Source organism: Ips typographus, linkage group LG12, assembly GCF_016097725.1.
Source record: "Ips typographus isolate SLU linkage group LG12, UJ_Ityp_2.0, whole genome shotgun sequence".
NCBI lineage: Eukaryota > Metazoa > Arthropoda > Insecta > Coleoptera > Curculionidae > Ips > Ips typographus.
Window position 1 is genome coordinate 5,320,544 of NC_138433.1, and position 22,447 is coordinate 5,342,990.

At 34.4% G+C, this 22,447-nt stretch overlaps 1 protein-coding gene across 1 annotated transcript; it reads left to right on the top strand.

Moving 5' to 3' along the window:
- Window positions 1–2,432: 2,432 nt before the first annotated feature.
- Window positions 2,433–21,566, top strand: LOC145736280 (uncharacterized). The gene is made up of 9 exons (XM_081990610.1): window positions 2,433–2,699; window positions 7,816–8,085; window positions 8,149–8,284; window positions 13,228–13,362; window positions 13,420–13,613; window positions 16,630–16,847; window positions 16,904–17,148; window positions 20,921–21,044; window positions 21,101–21,566. Exons 1-9 carry the CDS (start codon window positions 2,466–2,468, stop codon window positions 21,510–21,512), a joined length of 1,968 nt encoding a protein of 655 aa, XP_081846736.1. The 5' UTR covers window positions 2,433–2,465; the 3' UTR covers window positions 21,513–21,566.
- The last annotated feature ends 881 nt before the right edge of the window (window positions 21,567–22,447 follow it).

Sequence of the window (22,447 nt, forward strand, 5' to 3'; positions counted from 1 at the left end):
CGCACCCACATTAACCACAAAATGTGCACAAAGTTCAAAGGGAGCTATTAAACGATCGGAATCGGTACTAGTGTAACTAAGCCCACGGACATTAAAAACACAAACCAAACGAGTTACGTACGAAAACTCTATTTCGTACGTAACAACTTCTCCACAGCAACTTTTAAAGCTGTTTTAAGTTGCATTTTCATTATTTTATTCCGACGTTTCGTCTTTGCGGAACCATCATCAACTTTATTTTTTTTAAATGCGGTACTGATGTTTTTATGTTAGTTTCTGAAAGCCCTTTTTATTCCGAATTCAATAATGTAAGCAACTTAACTTTTTTTTATTTTAGGATTAAAAAAACGTTTGCAAAAGGCAATTTTTATTTAAGAAAAAATTTAAAGTAATTTTTAGATCCCTAATAGAACATTTCTTTATTAAGGTCAAAAACAGAGTAAAACACATTTAAAGCATAAAATGACATACATCATGAAATTCGGAATAAAGTGGGCTTTGAGAATCTGACATTAAAAAACAATAACTACACTTACAAAAATGAGGTTGATAATGGTTCCGCAAAGACGATACGTCGGAATGAAAAACTGATAATGCCACTTTAAAGAGCTTTCAAAGTTGCTGTGGAGAAGTGTTATTAGTTTTGCTCTAAATTTAATATTAACATCACAAAAAAATAAATTATAAAACAAAAAAAAATTAACTTTTTTCTAATATCTCAAAAACCAAAAAAAAACGATTCCTAAGTGTCGCTTTATTAAGGGCATAATTACGCAATTTTTTTCAGTTTAACCAAATGTGTATCTCTAACCGTTTCTAAGATCCCCATAGTGGCCCTCCTTATCCTGAACACACTGTATATGATGATGCTTTTTACTCGAAAACAACAGCGCGAAATAACAAGAGAGCATCTTCTTTCTAATTTGAATGAGGAATTCAGGACTGATTTTCTTCTCCTGAAAAAGCAGTGCCGTACCGTTTTTTCTCTAAAAATATCCTGTAACATGCCTGCATGGACGACACTGGTAAAATTAAAAAACACTTTTTTCATTTCATGCCGCTTCATAACAGGTCACCAACAAAATTTCGTTAAAATATACAGGGTAAATCACGCTGATGGTATATTAAAAATAACTAGAAAACGGCTCGATATTTTTCGTTGAAATTTGGAGTGTAGCCTAGGTTTAGTTCAAACTCTGTTTTTAAAATATCTTGGACGTTTCGGTGTTGCCAGATCAGTTGGAAAGAACATTAACTTTTGATTTTCAAATAGAACACCCTGTTACTAATGTCATTATTGAATTTGTTGAAAAAAACAACAGGATGGTCAATAATATTTACCGTTAAGTCGGACAGAAAAAAAAACATTTTTTAATGGATCCACCAATGTATTATGGTTTGTAATAAAAGAACATTATATTCTGCCTATAACTTCAATCATTTCTGACTTATTAACAATTTTTCCTTAAAGTGCGCATAAAATCGTAATCATACTAATCTAAATATGGACAAGTGGACAGGGATGCAGAAGGATAAAGGGAAGGCAATAGAAAGGACCAAGTACCCAGGTTTAAAGTAACCTCCAAATTAACACTTTACAGGAAAGAAGAAAAAGTAAAGAGCACCGAAGAAAACGTTTTCGTCGGATATTTCTTTATGTTATCATCAACTTTTCTTTTTTTTTATGGCCATATTGGATTTTTCAACAACAAAATGGCACTTTTCATTATGTGTGATCACTTTGTTTCAAAAATGACCAAATAATTCAATAAAAACTAATTTTACGTTAGTTGGCTTTGAGTTAGTGAGAAGTTTTATGAACATTACTTGACAGTACTTGTCAAACGCCATTATTGGGTATGCACACACTTTGAATAAAATTGAATTTTTTAATGAAAATCTTTACTCACACTGACACACAGATACATAACTTTTTATTTTTAGGTTAGATTTTATTGAACAGAGGAAAAATAACACATTACGGACTTGTGGCAAGTGACAAACCTTACATCGAGCCTTACATTCAAAACATTTCTGTTTCTAAAGTGAGACACTAGCCCATATTCTCACAGTAGAGATGTATGCATACGAAAAAAGATGAAGAAACACACAGCTTTCTTCACAATAAGATTATTAAGCCTCTAATTAAAAGAAGCGCTCAACATGTTTCGAGGACTTAAGTGCCCATCATGAGCTTATCAGACCGAAAATGCGCCGACTGTCTTTCTATATAGGGGAGACAGCAAAACACATGTTAAATATTATACACTGAATCATAAAACTTTATTATATTATATTTATATTATGTTATTTTATTATTTTTACGATAAGTTTAGCCAATTTTATTACTTACTAAATTAACGCTTATCTTGTTTATTCCAAATATTATTGTAGAGGGGTAGTCTCCGGTGTAATATAAATTAAGCGCAATTTTAAATTCGTCCAAACGGGCAGCGTCGCGCAAAATGTATTGCCTATATTTCCTTGTTATTTCGCTAGTGTTATCACAGTTATTATCTTTGAGTTGCGCGTATAAAAATGCAACATGGTTGCAAGTCGACGAGATAAGATACAACTTTTTAGAAGTAGAGAATTCTCTATGGAACTTAACGGTAAACGGTTTGCTGAGGAAGAGAAAGGAGAAAGGAGAAATGTATCTGATAAAGAAATTCGGCGAGATTGACCAACAATTACAGAAGGTTAGTGCTTTTAATATAAAACACTTTTCGTATTTCTCTAAATCGCAGATCTGTTCGTAGTTTGTGTCTGGTCCGAGCTGCTTTTTGTAACCAATCACAAACTACCCACTGTGCTCGATTTACCATTAAAATTTGACAAGAAATATACGTTAACTTACATACAAGGTGGTCTAAATTGATTGTAGAATACTTAAAGTGTGGAAAGTATATAAAAAATAAACGCTGAAGTGTCATATAAACTGTGGTTTTAAAATGCTTCCAAGTGAAGCTAGCTGACTCTAAATGAGGCTAAAAGAAAAAACATTTATTTGGTGATAATTTCTAACCAAAAAAAAACTCATACGAAACTTAGCATGCCTATTCACCATTTTGACATAGTTGTTTGAAATTTTTTTTAAATTTTTAAAATAATCTGGACATGTACGAATTTTTGCATTTCTGTAAAAAATAACGGTGTCTCAAAACCTATGCAAAATTAAAATAAATGTTCGGACAAACTTTTCTTAGGAAAAAGTATCGGTTGTCACATGTGCCACTTCAAAACGCATTAAAATTACAGCCTAAAGAAATTTGAAGCTGTCAAACTTTTCGATTGGGTTCAAATCTGTCCAGATTATTTTGAAATTGAAAAAATTCCAGGTGAATACCATGTAGTATTGTCTAACTGCAGACAAGAGGATAGAAAAGTGTTATTAGTTTTGGTTTAAGTACAATATTAACGTTACGAAAAATTAAAACGTATAATTAAAAAATTACCTTTTTTTAAAATGTCTCTACAACCAAAAAACAATTAACGTTTAGTAAATGTCATTTTGTTAAGGCTAAGCAACCTTTCTTTAATTTAACCAAATCTCTATCTCTAAACGTTTTCAAGATCCTCATAGTGACCCACCATATTCTAGACACAGTGTAGAGGGTGGTTTAAGGATTTTTGGAAATTGGCCATATTCGATTCTTTGTCGATATCTCAGCTGTCATTTATGTTAGCAGAAAACTGAGAACGGCCACTTAAAGGGTTTTTTACATAGATTTCTTTGGCGTAGTCAATTTTTGTCTAAAATCTTTAATTTTGTAGTTGTAGACTTATATCACTTTTTTTTATACACGGGGTTTCTAAGTTTGTCACAAACTATAAGGAGAGGTGGTATATCCAATAATATGACAAAAAGTTTATCTAAACATATCTTCTTAAATGCCTTTTCTTCAAGATACAGGGAGTCAAAGTTGAAAAAATAGTATCGATTTTTATAATTATCTCCGGAAGGTGGTGTAAGTCGATTGATTTTGGTGTAAGTCGATTAATTTTGCATAAAGCAGTGGCGGAGATTTTGGGTTGACAATGTTTTGTTTGCCACTTTTAAGCCACTGAGCAAATAGATGCTACTTGCTACTTTTCTAAAGCATGGGAGTGTTATATACAGTGTGTCGATAAAGTATGGAATAAATTCGGTTACAATTAAGGCACCCATCATTCAGAAAAATGCTCGTTCAAGTATGTTATTATTTTTAAACGTGTATTTTTTGAGAAAAAAATTAAATATACAGGCTGTTCCAAAATTGAGATATGACCTTCGAGTTGGCAATTCAGCTGTTTTCGAGAAAATAACAGTTGAAAAATATAACATGTTTTAATGAAAATAATGTTTAATAACAAAAACCAATAAATTAGTTAATTAAATGTTCAAACTGAAACCATTCTTGTGCCTGGCATTATCCCAAACGATCGGTTAAATCACGCTGGGCCCAATTTATGGTTTCTTGACTAATGTTGCCACACTCTCTTCTAATTCTAATTTTTAAGTCGTCAATTAATTCAGGTTTAGTTTAATAAACAAGATTTTTGAGGTGGCCTCACAAAAAAAATCCTAAGGATTGAGATCAAGAGATCTTGGAGTCCATTCAATTGATCCACGCCTTTCAATCCATCTGTTGGGAAATGCTACTTCGTTAAGATATTGTCTGACTTGTATAGCATAATGTGGTGGTGCACCATCCTGCTGTAATAATAATGAGTTAACGAGGGATATCATAGTCGCGGGAAACTTGACAAATGCTAATATGTGGATTTTCTTCCACAGATAATAAAACAGTTAGTTTTTCGTCTTCGTTTATCGCAGAAAGTTCATTTTTTTACTTATTTTCTACAGAACGTATCTCAAAACTTCCTCTCAATTTTACTAACTACTGACTGGTTTATTGGCTTTTCTGGATATTTGTTATTAAATAAAACACACACCTCATGTTGAGTTCGCACTCTATCGCCATACCCAATCATCATCAGAATTTCAATTCTTTGTGTTGTTGATAAACGCATTGTAATATTATTATTTGTTTGAAATAAAGTCGCAGACAAAGCAATCAGACAAATTAGGAACTTCAAAATGAATGAGAATGGCATTGCTATAAAAATAAAAAAAAACAAACCTTGAGACAATAAACTAAACACCAGTCCGGTGGGTACGGTGGAAGTTTTATTTCAATATTTTTTTCAACATTTTCGAAAACATCTGTATATCGACATAGGATATGCTACATGAAAAGTAGCAAGAAATTGTTGTAGTATGCAATAAAAAATGGGGGTTCGTATTTGAAAATGTCAATTGGAAGGTCGTATCTCAATTTTTGGACAATCTAATATCTAATTTTTTTAAAAATGATAACATGCGTATCCGAGCATTTTTCTTTAAGTTAACTTCCTAAATTTTAATCGAATTTATTCCATACTTTATGAACACACTGTATGAAAAACTGCTTTTGATAATTTTTCAAAAAACTGACCGTTTTTAAAGTAAATTGCAGGTTATGATCAAAAACGATTGATTTTACATAACGCAGGGGCGGAGATTTTGTGGTTTAAGAGATTTTTTTGCCCCTAATTTCTACATCACAATAAATATGAGTGCTTTAGAAACGTACTCTCAAGCTTTAAAGTTTTCTATGTCAAAAATTAGTTTCCTTAACTTTGCAATAAACCGACAACAAAAGCACCTATTTTTCCAGTGGCGTAAAAGTTAAAGGCAACAAAACATTATCAACCCAAAATCTCCGTCATTGCTTTATACAAAATCAATCAATTGACACAAATAATGATACGGGGTGGATTTTAAAAAGTGCGAGAATTCAAGTTCCTAATTTAAAAATTGATCTTGTTATTCTGTCTAAAATTAGTGCAAGTTTGTATTATGTTACTTCTTTGGAAAACTGATACTTTCTGAAATAATCACAAACAAACGATTTAACATGTCAAACACATGCACCGCCTACTTTGATGTTATTCAAGCAAAACTGAAATAGCGAAGAACGCTTATGTATCATCGAAATTCATTTATTTGTGTTTATTTCAAAAAGTATACATTTTTCAAATATGCACCAAAATACAAACTTATCCTAATTCCACACGGGAATCAGACTAAATTTTAAAAATACACGTGTTTACCATTTAAAGAACTTGACTTTAGTAGCTTATTAATAGTTATTTATGTATTAAGCGCGCAAACCATGACTTTTATGCTCTGAGAATGAAGTTTGCTTCAATTGCCAAAATGGGTAACTTTTCGTTGAGATTTGGAAGCGAAAAATGCATCATTATTGAATGTTTGTAGAAAAAGTTCATTTTTTAAGGTCAATTTTTGGCCACCACGTGTTTTTAACGTTTTTATGCATCCACTTTTAGAACCAACATCGTTTAACAAGACAAAACACAATACCCGAGAAAAAAACGTTTTCTGAAATGTGAAATTTACAATTGTTTTAGGTATTACAAATGTAAAATTTTACAAAAATGTAAATAATAGTAAATTAATAATAATAATAAATATCTCAAAAAGGGATACAGATGGGTAAATGACAATGAATGAAATATGTCTAGAATTTGTTGTAGGATTCAAAGAAGATACATTACAGGGTTAGGCACCCAACCCGTTCATTAAAAGTTTATTAGAATTAATAGTTATTTATACAGCAAAAGACAACCATTTTTTATTTGCAACAAGAACAATTTAAGAGACACATTAACTTCTTCGAGTGAATTAGTTTTATATTAAAAATAACGAAAATCACAGTTCTATTAATTTGTACTTTTGTTGTAATTGACATTGATGTTTGTTTGTTTACATCTGTAAATAAGCAAATGTCAGAGTGATTCAAAATTTTTTATTAAATTTTGTCCTATTATTAGTCTATTATTCAACGCTTAGCAACAGTTTAAACATTTTTTATTCACTAGATGTTTAAAAAAATGTTTAAATCACTCTGAATGAATTCGCATATTTAAAGATGTAAACAAACAAACATCAATGTCACATCTACGGGGCGAGATGCAAAATTAATAGAACTGTAGTTTTAGTTTTTTTAAATATAAGAAGTCAAAATTTAATAAAATATTGAATAAAACACGTGACTTTTTATTCACTCGAAGAACTTAGGCCACTCGCTACGCTCGTGGACCTAATTGTTCTTTTCGTGACTAAAAAAATGGTTTAAGTTCCTTGCTGTATAAATAACTATTAAGCCTCTAGTGAATACAAAATTGTTTAAATCGTTGCTAAGCGTTGAATAATTGACTAATAATAGGACGAAATTTAAGATAAATTTGATGATAAAATATTAATTAAAATACTTATTAATTATTAATTACTTATTAATATTTAAAATAAGCTAGTAGGCATGCATTTCTGGTTAAACTGTACAGAAAGCATTGAATTTATTTTAATTCCAAAAAAAAACAAGTTTATTTATTAATACTAAAATTTCAAATTAAACCTTTAATGAGCGGTTTGAGTGGCTAACCCTGTATACAGGGTATTTCATTCTTAAAAACCGGAAGTGCAAACTGCCGCCATCGACATTGGTATACTACCAAATTTTCAGAATTATAGTTAATACGGTTTTTACAGAAGGGATCACGGCTATTCATGATGGACCATCGTGTATTAAAGCTAACGTCTTATTATCTTGTCACCTATGACTCAAACACGCTTCAGTTAAAACAAAAAAATCTGTCGACCACCGCTTTTTTTGTTTAAATGGTTTATTATAACTGTAAACAATGACTGTATTTGTAAGTTGTATGTTTCACAATTAAGAACGTTATGCATATAAATAAACTTCTTTTCAGTTACCTTCGGACTTGCTTTTAGGGATGGATCCTCTAAAACGACAACCCAATTTTCTATTCCTCTACAATAACCTAGCCATCATTAACCTTAAATACACCAAGTTTAGACACTACCTCCAACAACAAAAGCTAGATTCACACTACAAAATCTACAAAGAAGATATAATTTATGACGTTCTCAATAATGAGACTCGAATAAACAATTATATGTCAGCAATCTACAAGCTCGCTTATGGTCCACACAACAGCCTGTTCGATGACCTAATTGAAGCAAGTTTTAAAGCAAATGGATGCTACACTATACATATTTACTCAACTCAATTGTTGTTGTAGCGGAGAGGCTGGAACACATGGTTCGCACTGTCACCGAGACAAGCGTATTATCATCTGTATAACTTGATATCGCTGACTGCACTTAAGGCCTACATTCTGGAACAGTTTGCTTACTTGGCGAGGAACTTAAATAAAGGTTTTGTAAAACAGATTCAAGAAACGTCAAGAAGAGCTGAGCAGTTCACCTTTTTTTGTTTTTGACGAAGAAAAGCTTATCCTATTTTTAATGAAATTAATAGTTATTTATGTTACTAGTATGATATGAGCATTTTTATGGTCACGAGTGGGAAGTATTGACACGACGAGGTTGTAGACCGAGTTGTGGTGACCACCCCAGTCCATTAATTTACGACACCACACGCATAATGTACTGTTTTTAAAGCCTTTCAGTACCCACTAAAAAAAACAATAGTACGGTACAATACTGTTACACTTTACTGGGTTCTTTTGATAATTGAGACTTTGAATAAACTCAACAGACCTTATTTAAGAATTACACAACAATTTACAACTCTGAACTCACTTTTAAACCACTAAAGTCACTTTTACCACTTTTTACTACTTTGCTTTATAGCGCCACTGTTATTTCACAACTCACTATCCGCGCCATTATTCATGGCAGGAATGCGGCCTCAGAGAAGGGGGTCAAGCAAGATTACTGCTTTTTACCTCCCCATCGGTGTAGACCATTAGGCCAGTATCAGCAGTTGCACCCCTACAAAAGCGAATTTTATCGACTTAAGTCGACATTCGCAGGTTAAAAGTGCAACTGCTGTCCTGGCTGAGAGTACCCCCGCAGACTAGGAGCTCTTCTGCGCTCTTCTGTCCTCCTGGACGCTTCTTTCTTCATCGGCTTGGTCAATGTCGGGGAAGGTTTGCAAATTAAATAGTAGACCTTCAGGTCGTTACCATTTCATTTACAAACCTTGGAAGGAGTTAGTCGGGTAGAAAGGAGGTGCCCCCCAATTTCTTGGGGGTGCCGGATTGAAACCAGAGCTTAGTCAGCACTAAGTTAGCTGCGGAGAGGTTTTACCCAGATTTTGAGAATAATTTCTCGCCATCCGGGGGGAAAACTTCTGTCGGAGTTGGTTTGGTCAAGTCTCATCTTCTTTTGAGTGGTTTGGTCTTCGCTGGCTTTACCTGTAAAAGAAAAAACATGATTAGTTTTTTAAATGGCGTGTTTTGCCAGATGTGCAAACATTGTGTTCATTAATGAGCACATTGTTTGCATTTGTTTCAAAACCGTGTTCAAAGTTGAAGTCAAGTCCGGGTTGGGGGACACAATGTCCTCTGTCTTGGTTGGTGCTGCCGCCGCTGCATAGCTGGCTGGCTTGGGTCCTTTTCGTGCTTGTTGTTTGGTCAGGGTTTTCTTGCAGCCGCGGTAATTTGCAGGGTGTGGACCCCCGCAGTTTACGCACTTGGCCGGTTCTTCTCGTGCTTTCTTACACTCCGCTGTGTAGTAGTTTTCTCCGCACTTGACGCATTTGGCTTCTGCGGTGCAGTAGCTTTGCGTATGTCCAAATCTTTGGCAACGGTGACATTGGGTTTCACCGAGGTGTTGTCTTTGATGCTCCACCTTTACTACTAGGTGGCAGCATCGAATGACTTGGAATAGGATCCCTTTGTCTTCTTTTCTAGTTTTGACGAAAACTAGTGGTAATGGCCTCTTGCCCTGTCTGCAGGTCATCGTATGAACGGATAGCTTTCAATCCCTGACTTTCGAGATCCCTAGTGACGTCATCAACGATGATGTTGGTCGGGACGCCCTTGATGACGGCGCTGGTAGTTTTGTCTTCGGGAAGTGCATACGTGTGGTATTCCTTCTTGATGTCGTTTAGGAGCTTAGTCAAGCTCCTATAATCCTTGCTGGTGGACGGTGTAATTGCCACTCCATTCATTGACATCTTGGCCGTTTAGTATTAGACCTTCTTGGCTTTAAGCTTATTGCAGATGGTTGTCCAGTCTTCTGCGTTTCTTAGAACTACTGGCGGTATCTCCTCTACTTTTTCGACTTTCTCCGTTTCCTTCGGAGGGTCTGTCACAGTTCCCGAAGTTGATGGATTGTTGTTAGTTTCCTCACTAATCTCCATCTCCTCCAGAGGTTTTGCGGTCTTTTAATCCGCCTTTTAGTCCTTTCGTCTTCTTTTAACCGTGGTAAACTCGTCCTCGTCGGTTTGCTTGGCTTGTCTGTCGGGCGTCTTTTTGATGGCAGCTATTACTGTCCGGAGGCTCGGTCGGTTTATAGGTATATGTGTGGGTGATCGATTCTCGAACTTTCCTGTATGCACAGAATGTTCTTCCTATACGTCTAGTAGACGTTTATTGTATCGCGAACCTTCCATCCGATGCGCCTATCCAAGTTTAATGATACCGGGACATGTCCAAAAGTAGTTGTTTTTTAGATTTGCATTTTACATGAGGTTAAATGGGTTACTCTTATTTGAAGGCCTAGAGGGTTGAGACTTCGTAAGGGGGGTAAGTTTGGGACACCCCTGGGATGAGGTGTTGCCAAGTTGTGCACTTTTTCCCTAAATTTATGGAAATTCTATATTGTGACCCCTCGTTTTTTCCTAAATTTCAGGTAATCTTAATCTGGTTATGAGGCCTTTGTATCAATACTTTATCCACGAATAACACAGAAATTGGTCATTTTTAAATCTGAGTTTCATAGTGAGAGTTTTTCCCGCACTAGTGCGACAATAATTGTTTTCTTATACTCTTAGGGTGCTTTACGACACTAGTGCGGTAATAGTTATTTATACAAGTGACTTAAACCATTGTTTATAGAATATAAATAACTATTATGCAACAAATGCAAAAAGTTCATCTATTTCTCCCGTGGCGAAAGGTTTGTGTTTGTTTGTATACAATTCGCTAAAAGGTTTAAAAACACTTTGGTCACGAGGTTTATATACTATTTTATTTGACTATTTTAAAATAACAGTAGTTCACTGATTGACACCTCGTATTACTGATAGTTGTCATTGATTGTTGTTGGCATGGTGGATTCACTCAAAATTTATCGTGCTCTGTAAGTTTTGCTATGGCTATGTCATCCCTCAGGGACTATTTTTTTTCCGTCGACATGTATTAACAGCCTTTTTTAATGGACGATAATGAATGCAAAATCGTTTATAAATGAGTCCCATTAATGCATGATTTTTCAATTGTTTTACTTTAATGCGCGATTTTACCATAGGCAACCTAATACGCTCACCGTATAGTTCCATCCTTCTTTATTTGTATTAAGCAGAGAGAAATAGACGCACATTATTTAGTTGACATCCACCATTACCGACAGAACTAACTGTCACTGTCAATGTCAAGGGTGCCTATGATTTTGGTTTGCAGTGTCGCGTATACAATTGACAATTAGTTTTTATTCAAACTTTTTAAGATAATAAACGTTTATTATAGACTACAGTCGACGGTAAAAATTTTGTAACCAACTCTTATATTATTAAGTGATTAATAATTTCAATTATACTACTAATTAAACCATTTCGATTATTAATCGCTTTCATTAATACACTTGTTAAATAACTATTATATCACTGAGAGATTAAAATTCCTAAAGTGCATAAAACGATTATAGAAAATGTTTTAACAGTAGAAGAAAAAGTTAGGGGCAAAATAAACATTGTAACGACCACCGCTGCTTTATGTAACTGTACTGCTTGTGCAGGGTGTTCGAATAAGCTGTGCACGCGGCTGTTTCTCGAAAACTATACATAGTAGGGCTTCGGGAAAATAAATATGTCTAGTAAATGTGAAGACGAAAAATGCTAAAAAATCCATCACTAGGGTGCGTTTTGATACCAATGCTTAGATATGAAACGGAGTTGTGTATACTAATTACTGCCATTATAACCACCGCATTTGGAACATATAGTAATCTTCTTTAAAATTTTAATTATTATCTTATTTATTATCAGTAATTATCTTATTTATTATCAGTAATGTAATGTTTAGAACTGTAACAAAGCTTTTTAGTTTTTTTTACCGACTTTTCCTGATATCTCGTGTTACAGAAGAGATAGAGAACTGCACTGTTCACACCACGATAGATAAATCGATATTTTATTTGTATACCTCGGCCGTGAAGTGCTATTTTTTTCGAATGAAAGAAAGTTTGAAGTCCGAGGGCGTCTTACGGCCGAGGACAACAATCTTGAGGGCGAAAAAATTATTTCACGGCCGAGGTGAACACAAAATTTTTTGATCAAACGATATCCACTTAGCAAGCAATCACGGTGACGTTTATTGCCGGGCATGGCACGTTAAAAAATAAACTCACTCTTGACAGAAATATTTTCCGTTTGTTTTTCATATACGCGGAAATAAAATCGGGAGACAAAGATTGATGTACTATGGGTGGGTGTACTACTGTGAACGGTGCACACAGTGGTAACATATAAGAAATCATACCCAGCATCCATAAGCGTAGACGGTGGCATAGTGATTGTTAATTTAATTTTTTCCTTAAGGTTTAAACCTCTAAACTTTGAATAAAATAATAATGCTAATATCAATAAAATAATTTAATTATTTTACGAGTAGTATACATGGAATCAATATTGTTAGCTCTGACAATTGAAATAACATAATCGTTAAGCATCTAGTGTGCGACATTGACGTTTAAAGTTCAAATCTATCTATTACCAGTAAAAGTTTAATTGTTCTTTGTTTTCAGTTTTTTTTTTGAAGAATCTATATTTTTTGAGAAGTGACCAACATAATCTCAATAAATTATATAAAATTTAAAAAAAAAAGAGATCTTATTGAGCAATTCAAATATGAGGTATTTCATTTAAAATAATCAAAACATATATCAAAAAAGTGACCAGTGACTAACATATGTCAATTTTGACATCAGATTTTGGCGATTCAGGAAAAACACTGCAACTTTGCTAATTTACACTATGCTGTCAGATCAAAACTAACGGATTGAGCTATGGTGAAAAATATATACAATCATCCTGTACAACCTAGGAAAGTACTAGTGTGGTATTATCTTGCTCGATTTGCTCATTTTTCACTTTTTTTTTATCCTGATTATTATAAGAACTAAAATTCTAGGACACTTTGTGCAACAGTCAGGAAATGCCCGCAAAATGTTTGAACAGAACACCTTAAATGTTTACCAGCAATTGATTAAGACCAAGTGGCACTCGTATCAAATCATTACGAGCAATCCTAGTACTTTTATCAAAGGTTAAATGAATAATTTTTTAACAAAATTACCGTTAATACTGTATTTCTAAATCAAAGGTACAAACTACGACGAGTTTACCAGATTGGTGCAAGGCCGTATCGAACAGGAAAATGAGTTGCACCCGAAAGGGTTCTGCCATCAAGACTGCAATGCTTATTCTTCAGACGAACTATATGGTCGTCCTTCTTGTCCCGGTGGCAAACTTCATAATTGCTTTTTCTATGATACGTATTTGGAAGGATGCTTATCGGTGAGTAATTAGAAGCCTTTACGTTAAACTGATTTAAACATTCACTCTCAATTGTAATAATAAATTACATACAATAAGTAACGTCCTATTACAAAAGGAGAAATTGAAGTAATAATGAAATAATGATAGTTTCAGAGGGGAAGTCAGAAATCTCCCTAAAAGTTTGCGTTCACTTTTTTCATATTACATACTGTTACACTTTACTGGTTTCTTTTTTGATAAGTGAGACTTTGAATCAACTCAACAAACTTTATTTACCAATTACACAACAATTTACAACACTAGAGATCAGTTGTTAAACCACTAAAGTCACTTTTACCACTTCACTACTTCGTTCTTTGCTTATCGCGCCACTGTTATTTCACAACTGACTGTCCGTCGGCTCGGTCGGTTTATATACCAGGTGTCCAAGAACACCCTGGACATAGGAGATTAACATGGGAAAACGGTTTTGATTTTTTTACGCCTGTACGGTTGATTTGATTGAAAAATCGTATTAATGAAAGTTGTAGTACATATCACGGACTAGTTTTTTGTATTTTTTTCAGATCTCTAACTTGAGCCCTTTTGAAAAAATGAGAAAATTTAAACTTTTAGCCTGCACTCTATAAGCGGTTGTCGAGCAGCGGATAAACAGGTCATTGTTGATGATACGGTTGCTTTATTATTTAAAAAAAAATCCTTTATGGATTGGATTGTTAAATCTCACTTTGGTTGCTGGACAGAATAAGTTATGGTGTTGTTTGCCTTCATTACTTTTCGTTTTCAATTCAATTCAGTTACTTCAAGTCTCAATGTGAATGTAATGTAAGTAGTACATGTTAGCTTTGCCGCTTCCTTCAGTGACCTTTTAATATGACGTAAAAAGGGTCATTCTTTGTTGTTTTACCAAAATGTTATAATATAGAGGTAGAGTACTTGCTTATTATGTGGTAGTCACTGCTATGGCTGTGTGTTATTGTTTTTAAACATTTGGTAGGACACAGATTTTATTTAGGTTAGGTTGTAATGCATTTGACAGTTAAAGATTACCACGTTAGAGAGATATTGCAACTTAGTAGCAGTTCGTGAGTTCGAATAATAAACGAAAAACATTTATTATTATAACATATATTGTTATTATTATTATTCAAGTTTTGAAACTAATGACACAGAAACCGGAATAAATATGTTATAAACGTAAATGGGGAAATATACAGGGTGTCCCACGACGAAAGACATCAACAACAACAATCTAACTAAAATATTTTCAAGATGGTTGCACTGCCGTTTATACCGGAAGTCGATCACAACTTTCTTATTTTAAATAGAACACCTTATATATTAATAATTTTGAAATAAAGATATTTATTATTATTATTATTATTATTATTATTATTATTATTATTATTATTACATATTTGGATTCCTCACAAAATTCCGAACAACTTTTGTGTACCATACCCTATGCCTATCTCTAGCCTTTTTCGAAATATTTGATGTTTTTCTAAAAAAGTGACAGTTGCAACGCTCAACATATTCTTGTACTCTGTCAAAACCGTATTTCATTTTGCAATGAAACTTTGGGTTATTGTAAATAAAGGATTGTTTTATCAAACTGAGGGTGCGTAATGACTCATTTGTATACAGGGTCGTCAAAAAAAAATCATAAACTTGCCACTAAAGCAAATGAAAATTTTCAAGTTTTTTAAATAGAAACCCACATTTTTTATGACGGAATCGTTTTGAGCATTAAAAATTACTATACGTTTCAATTTACTTGCCTATACCTAAATCCAACCCATTTCGTTTTATTTGAGAATAAACATTTTTTTATTAGGCTACATGGTTGGGATTAGCTGGTACTCTAGTTGGTCATGCTTTTGACACACGGTGATGTTGGAGACCTGCAGGGCATGTTAATAACACTAGTTTTGAGTGTTTTGGCAACTGAAAATACGCCGTTGCGGTTACGTTATTCAAACCAAGATTACTTAAATCTGTTTATTATTTACGGAGATCGTGATAAAGTTGTGAGTAGAACATGTGAGGTATTTGCCGCTAGTTATCCAGAAAAACGAAAGCCATCACCAAAAGCTGTTCAAATAAAACGAAATGGGTTGGATTTAGGTATAGGCAAGTAAATTGAAACGTATAGTAATTTTTAATGCTCAAAATGATTCCGTCATAAAAAATGTGGGTTTCTATTTAAAAAACTTGAAATTTTTCATTTTTTTTTAGTGGCAAGATTATGATTTTTTTTTTTGACGACCCTGTATACAAATGAGTCACTACGCACCCTCAGTTTGATAAAACGATCCTTTATTTACAATAACCCAAAGTTTTATAGCAAAATGAAATACGGTTTTGACAGAGTACAAAAATATGTTGAGCGTTGCAACTGTCACTTTTTTGGAAAAACATCAAATATTTCGAAAACGGCTAGACATAGGCATAGGGCATTCTATACAAAAGTTGGTCAAAATTTTGTGAGGAATCCAAATATGTAATACTATAGGGTGTTCTATTTAAAATAAGAAAGTTGTGATCAACTTCCGGTATAAACGGAAGTGCAACCATCTTGAAAATATTTTAGTTAGATTGGGCATGCCCACATCAGTATCCTGCCAAATTTTCAAAACTCTGCTATTTATACTTTTTCCAATATCAATCGATGTCTTTCGTCGTGGGACACCCTGTATAGGAATTTTCTAATACCAAGTTAGGTAACTAGTTATAATTCAGTCGATGAATTCACAACACTGGTAGAAAATTTTGGCCCACTTGATATTTTTTTCGTTTTTGTTTTCAATCCCGCGCATGCAATTATCTATGCTTCTCTGTCCGATAGACGGCTTTCTATAGTCGATTTTCGGTTTATCACACCTGTATAGGAATTCAATAATAAGAATTCTCTAAACTGTTAAAAAATTAACTTAAAATTCCTGTAATAGAATCTCCTCGAGGACTTGCCTACGTGAATTATGGCTCTCACAGAAAAATCGGTGAACAAACTATTATTACTGTTTCTTTTCAGGGTTCAGCGAGTAGAAGATATGACTATATACGATCGGAAAACACTGGTAAAGTCTTAGGACGATACGGCTATTGCAATAACAAAACTTATTTGAGGTTTTGGAGCTGGTGGATATTCTTTCGATGTGACTATTGCCTATGTCTGTGTGATGAATCAGGACCGAATTCGGACCGATATATCAGTTTGAGATCTGTGAAATCAGATGTGAAACAGAACATGTAAACGAATCGCATTGCCAAATTTGCGCTGTTATTTATCAGTGTAAAAATTTTAGGGTTGTTACGGGACTCAGATTTGTTAAATACAATCGTATTTTGCACCTGCAAATCCAGGAAGGCAAACTGATACCCTACGGGCAAATTGACCAGGCCAGTGTGCGTTGGAAGCCGGTGGACAACTTTAAAATCACTGACTATGGAGTGGCACGTAATAGAGATTATTTTGTAATGGATAGCACAAACAATCGAATGACTCTTAATGAACCAACGGCCTACGGACTAAATTTTCACGTAGTGACAGGTGAGCTTTACAATGGTTTCTAACCATTAATGGTCGTAAAGGAAGCACTAATAACCTACTGCTTGTTTCGGGAGTTTTTCATAGATTGCTACATATGATAACGCCGCATTATTTTGATTAAAATATTTTTTGTTCAAATAGACGTGAAGTACTCACTTCACGTATTGCCTAGCGGCCGTGAAATTCACAATTATGGTCGGTGTCAATAGTAAAAAGGCAGAAAATGTAAAATATAAAAAAAGTAAATTAATAATCACTGTGACGTCTATTGTTATGGTTGCTGGTTATGATTTCTCGATGTAACCATTGTGAAAAAAGTGCCGCTTATTTTAACTAAAGGAGTACAGGATTCTGTTTGCACGCTTTCATTTTTCGCGTAAACGAAAAAAAGTGAAATTGTTTCTGATAGGAATCAGTTTAATATTTGAAGTCCCATTAACAATGCATAACCAAGAAACATAAGAAAAAACTTTTATTTTCAACCAGGTATGTAATAACGTTATTTCTTATGTGTAAACCAGGTGGAAAGATGAAAATTACCTGCTTTTACTTTCCACCCAGGTGAATGTCAATATGCGTTTTGTTTTATCTGGGCTTACTTGTTATAGTTAAGAGACTGTGCCGCTCTCTCTGCAACAGCTCGCAGCTCTGGTAATGATGAGTAGCATATGCGTCTTCAGAAATCTCCATGTTAAAAGCACTTTAAGAAACGTTTTAGCTCAAAATATTAAAGACAGAATAGCATAATAATGACGTTGAACAGATTGTAAACAAATCACCAGTCGTTTATTGTGGTTGAAGTCATAACTACTCGTACACCTATACTACCTTATTGTGAGAGACTATTAGCAATCAGTATTTCAACTGAATGATTTATTAGAAGTTCGATGAGATTTTGATAAATGGTTGAAAATAAAATAGTATACAAACCACGGTAGAAAGTTTAATTTCTGTCTCGAGATAAAGTTAACTACCTAATTTCTCGACAGAAATCAAACACTTTCCACCTGAGTATGTAATATACTACTTCGGTAATTGCTAAACCTTTTTATTGATAAAAAATTAAGAACTTCGAAGTACATGTCGTTTGAACAACAAATTTTGTGTACACGTCGACTGTGAAATTCTTTTGTCGTCCTCAAGGTGGTTGTCCTCCGCCGTAAGACGACCTCGGACAAAAAACATTCTTTTGCCTGACAAAATGGTATTTCACGGTCTACAATTATATGGAGATATGTTTTATATGTTTGTTGAGATGAGTTACTCATTTTTTCTTTGCTAATTGGGTCTTCTGTCTCACCACATAAAATTTGTTTTTTTTTTCCATTTTCCCAACAAACCTTTTTTCTGTGGTGAGACAAAATTAAATCCAATTAGCAAAGAAAATAAAAATTATATTGTATGTACTGGGTAGCCAACTAAGAATGCGCGGTACTGTATCTAGAAATCCATAAATGATATGTTTGGCATGTTTTTCGGTGTAATGGCCGTTTATTAGTGCCAGTTGTCGAGCAAAGCTAAAGTAGATTTCTACATGTATATTAATTAGTTTGTTTTGTATTTTACTTGGTATTGACACCGCTCATAATATACATGTTTGAAACAAACAAACATTTTATTGTATAATATGGTCTAAAGAAATACTTTCACGAAGAAAATAAATGAAATTTATTTCACTTCAACGGAAACTTTAAAAAATGTGGAATTTATATTACTTGAGCGGAAACATTAAAATTGTGGAATGCGGTTAAATGCAACTGCACGTATGAGGAAATAGCTAAACTATGCACCGGAGTGTGACCGGATGCTGGGTTGCAAAATATGCGAAATATTTCCAAGTACCGAGGGTCGAAAGGTCGTTACGAGTTGTCGGATAGAGGAGACCAGGTCTTAGAGTTTTTTGATTGGTGGAACCAGTGTTTGGAATGCTATAAAAAGCAAGTATACTCTAGAGAGGGGTTCATTCCAGTCAGTCCATTTTTGCTGTGCACGACGTCGGAGACGGTAGAGCCCAGCCAGACGACTCGGCTCGCACCACAAAATGTAGTCGTCCCGAATTCTGCATCCCGCACCGAGTTCGTAAATTAATTAAATAGTAAACCATTTCTTAAATTATGACAAATCGCGAGTGCCAAACCCTCCAGAAAGCTGCCCTCATAATGGTTTAACAAAGGTAAGTATGGATTTATTATTATAATATTTTGTGCATGTAAAAGATATTGTTTAAAATGCTATTTTTGGGAATTATGTTTGAAGGTTTTATTCCGATTCACTAAGTCGATAAAACAATCATTTTGTCAATTAGTTTTAACTGTTATTTAATTATTAAATTATATTTTTCTACCAAGTGGTTTGATTCTACCTCTGAAACAAGATCTCAGAAAAGGCGTTTATTAAAGTAATAAACGCACGTCTCGTGTAACTTGTTGGGCCAAAAGGGTTTTACAATTTAAACGTGACAATACATCTAAAATATTAAGGAAGAAATTCCATTGGACCACGGCTTATAAGCCCGGATAACTTTTGTATTTCAGTTTTAACCGACCGTGAAAGCCTTCATAGTCATCTAAAATATGTTCGTGATATCAGCGTTGCCGATTCACATGAAATCAGTGACAACAACGGATTTTCGTTCGACAACTCTAGTAACTGTTGCTTTTTCTTGATTCTGTTGCTTCATCTAGACAATTTTAATTCTAATCAGTTTCTGTATAAATTTTGTCGTTTTTGACATATTGACTATTAAATATTGGAATTTTCAATATTGTCACGTTTAAATTGTAAAGCCCTTTTGGCCCAACAAGTTAAACGAGACGTGCGTTTATTACTTTAATAAACGCTTTTACCGAGATCTTGTTTCAGAGGTAGAATCAAACCACTTGGTAGAAAAATATAATTTAATAACTAAATAACAGTTAAAACTAATTGACAAGATGATTGGTTTATCAACTTAGTGAATCGGAATAAAACCTTCAAGCATAATTCCCAAAGTAGCACTTTAAACAATACCTTTTACATGCACAAAATATTACAATAATAAATATATACTTACATTAGTTAAACAATTACGAGGGCAGCTTTCTGGAGGGTTTGGCACTCATTATAGTTTAAGAGATGGTTTACAATTTAATTAATTTATGAACCCGGTGCGGGTTGCAGAATTCAGGACGACTACATTCTGTGGTGTGAGCGGAGTCTTCTGGCTAGGTACTGCCTTCTCCGACGTGGTGCACAGCAAAACTGGTCTGACTGGAATGAACTGAACCCCTCTCTAGGGTACAACTTCCTTTTTATAGCATTCTAGACACTGGTTCCTCCAATCAAAACTCCCAGACCTGGTCTCCTCTAGCCGACAACTCGTGACGACCTTTCGACCCTCGGTACTTGGAAATATTCCACATATTTCGCAACTCAGCAATTTCATCATAAGTGCAGTTGCACTCTGACCGCATTCCACAATTTTAATGTTTCCGCTCAAGTAATATAAATTCCACATTTTTTAATGTTTCCGTTCAAGTGAAATAAATTAGATTTATTTCATTCGTGACAATATTTTTAAGAGTATAACAGGCGAACGGTTGAAAATATAGCAAAACCGTTTACATCTTCCTTTTTTTGAGTAAGATGATCTATCTTAAAATGATATTTTCAAGTTTTTAGTATTTTTTTTTTCTGAAAATTTTTTAAATTATGTACCGTTGTAACCTAGACCTCTAAAAAGTAAGATGGGAACATGTAAAACCTACTACTTTACGTTTTTTTACTCTTCTAGGACTGAGTTTCTACTACATCGGCTGGCAGGTTCGCCTCAGAATCTACGTTACCCCTTTTGAGTGGCGCAACGCCACTTTGTATACCAGTCAAACCCAGGAGATTTACAAACTTCACGAACAATGGTTTATTTGTTATACCTTTTAAAATAAATGATGTCACAAAATTATTTGGTTTACAGGATCGAGCAACCGGTTGATTTGGACGTGCCAACTCGAACTAGCCAGTTATATTCGTATCATGGATGGACCACCAACTACGTGAAGTTTACGCACACCTCCTGGAGTGCCGACGCGGCCCAGACCACCATACCCTTCATAGATATGCAGTCAGTGTACAGCAAACCGGCGGTGCCTTTAAAGGGGGCCGGCATCTTCTACAAGGGTGGACATGGATACGGAGGTTTCGTTGCACCTATGATCAAGACCTACGATCATCTCAACCTTTTGTCTAGCAAAATGCCCACAATTCTATATCGCTTTAACAATTCCACCGTCAAAAAAGCTATTCAGAAAAAGAGTCGCATTCCAAGCTCGTTAGGGGATCGTATATCTAAACCTGTACGCAACAAATTGTCTTCTTTGTTTGGCTAATTACTTGCATACGTTATGTTATGATAAATAAAGTAAAATGTTTATAGATTCTAATTAGATGACTTATTATAACTATACAGGGTGCAGTGTGGATTTGTGCGACCAAAATAAAAAAAGGAGAAATGAAACAAAAACAGCATCTATAAATGCCCGTACGTCACTGTCTTTATCACCATTATAACGCGAGGAGCAAGAAGGAAAACTACATTGGGTTTGTGTAATGTTAGTACTGCCTAATCTACACAATAAGCGTTCAAATTGGGCTTCCGTCAATGTTACAGTTCCTTCAGCTATTTTGTTATCGGTATTAGAACTTCTAAGCCAATAAGTATGCTCTGCAATTGGTAGGGAGAACCTCGAAAAACTCTTATTTGAAGAGCATATACACAGTCTTTTTAAATCTGACGAATAACAAGCGATGTGCTAATAAATATCGAGAGATCATGTCAAACGTTAATTGCACGAACAGTTTTTTTTTTCACCACAAACTGAATTTTCGATGCACTGCTGCGGCCACGAAATGTTCAGCTTTTGCACAAATTGTTGTTCGATCTTGATTCCTAATTATTACTTGCAAACTGCCAAAAGTTCGAGCGCCACTTATTACAACAGAAATAAGATAGACTATAACTAAATTTCTACTGAAAAATATTTTTTTTTCGTAGGTTTTTAGGTTAACAAGTAATACGAACACCAAACGAATACATGTAAACGTAATCTCCTATGGTTTCTCGCTGACTGACTTGACCTCGGAGTTGCACCCGCACCGTCGCACTACGCGATAGCGATACCAAACAAAGATGGGAGTATGTACGGGCTGTAACGAAGTTACGAATATTTTTTTGCTTTGTTTACTAAGCCGTCCGTTAGTACCGTTGGTTTTGCGGCGATATGCAGATAAGGGAACTATTAATAGAAGCCGTTTAGTAAAGTAA

Bases quoted from the DNA above. Each gene is read 5' to 3' on its own strand.
- LOC145736280 (XM_081990610.1), top strand. From the start codon at position 2,466: ATGTATTGCCTATATTTCCTTGTTATTTCGCTAGTGTTATCACAGTTA. The intron at 8,285-13,227 runs GTTTTGTAAAAC...CTAAAATTCTAG, and splicing joins GGCGAGGAACTTAAATAAAG to GACACTTTGTGCAACAGTCA. The intron at 13,614-16,629 runs GTGAGTAATTAG...GTTTCTTTTCAG, and splicing joins ATTTGGAAGGATGCTTATCG to GGTTCAGCGAGTAGAAGATA.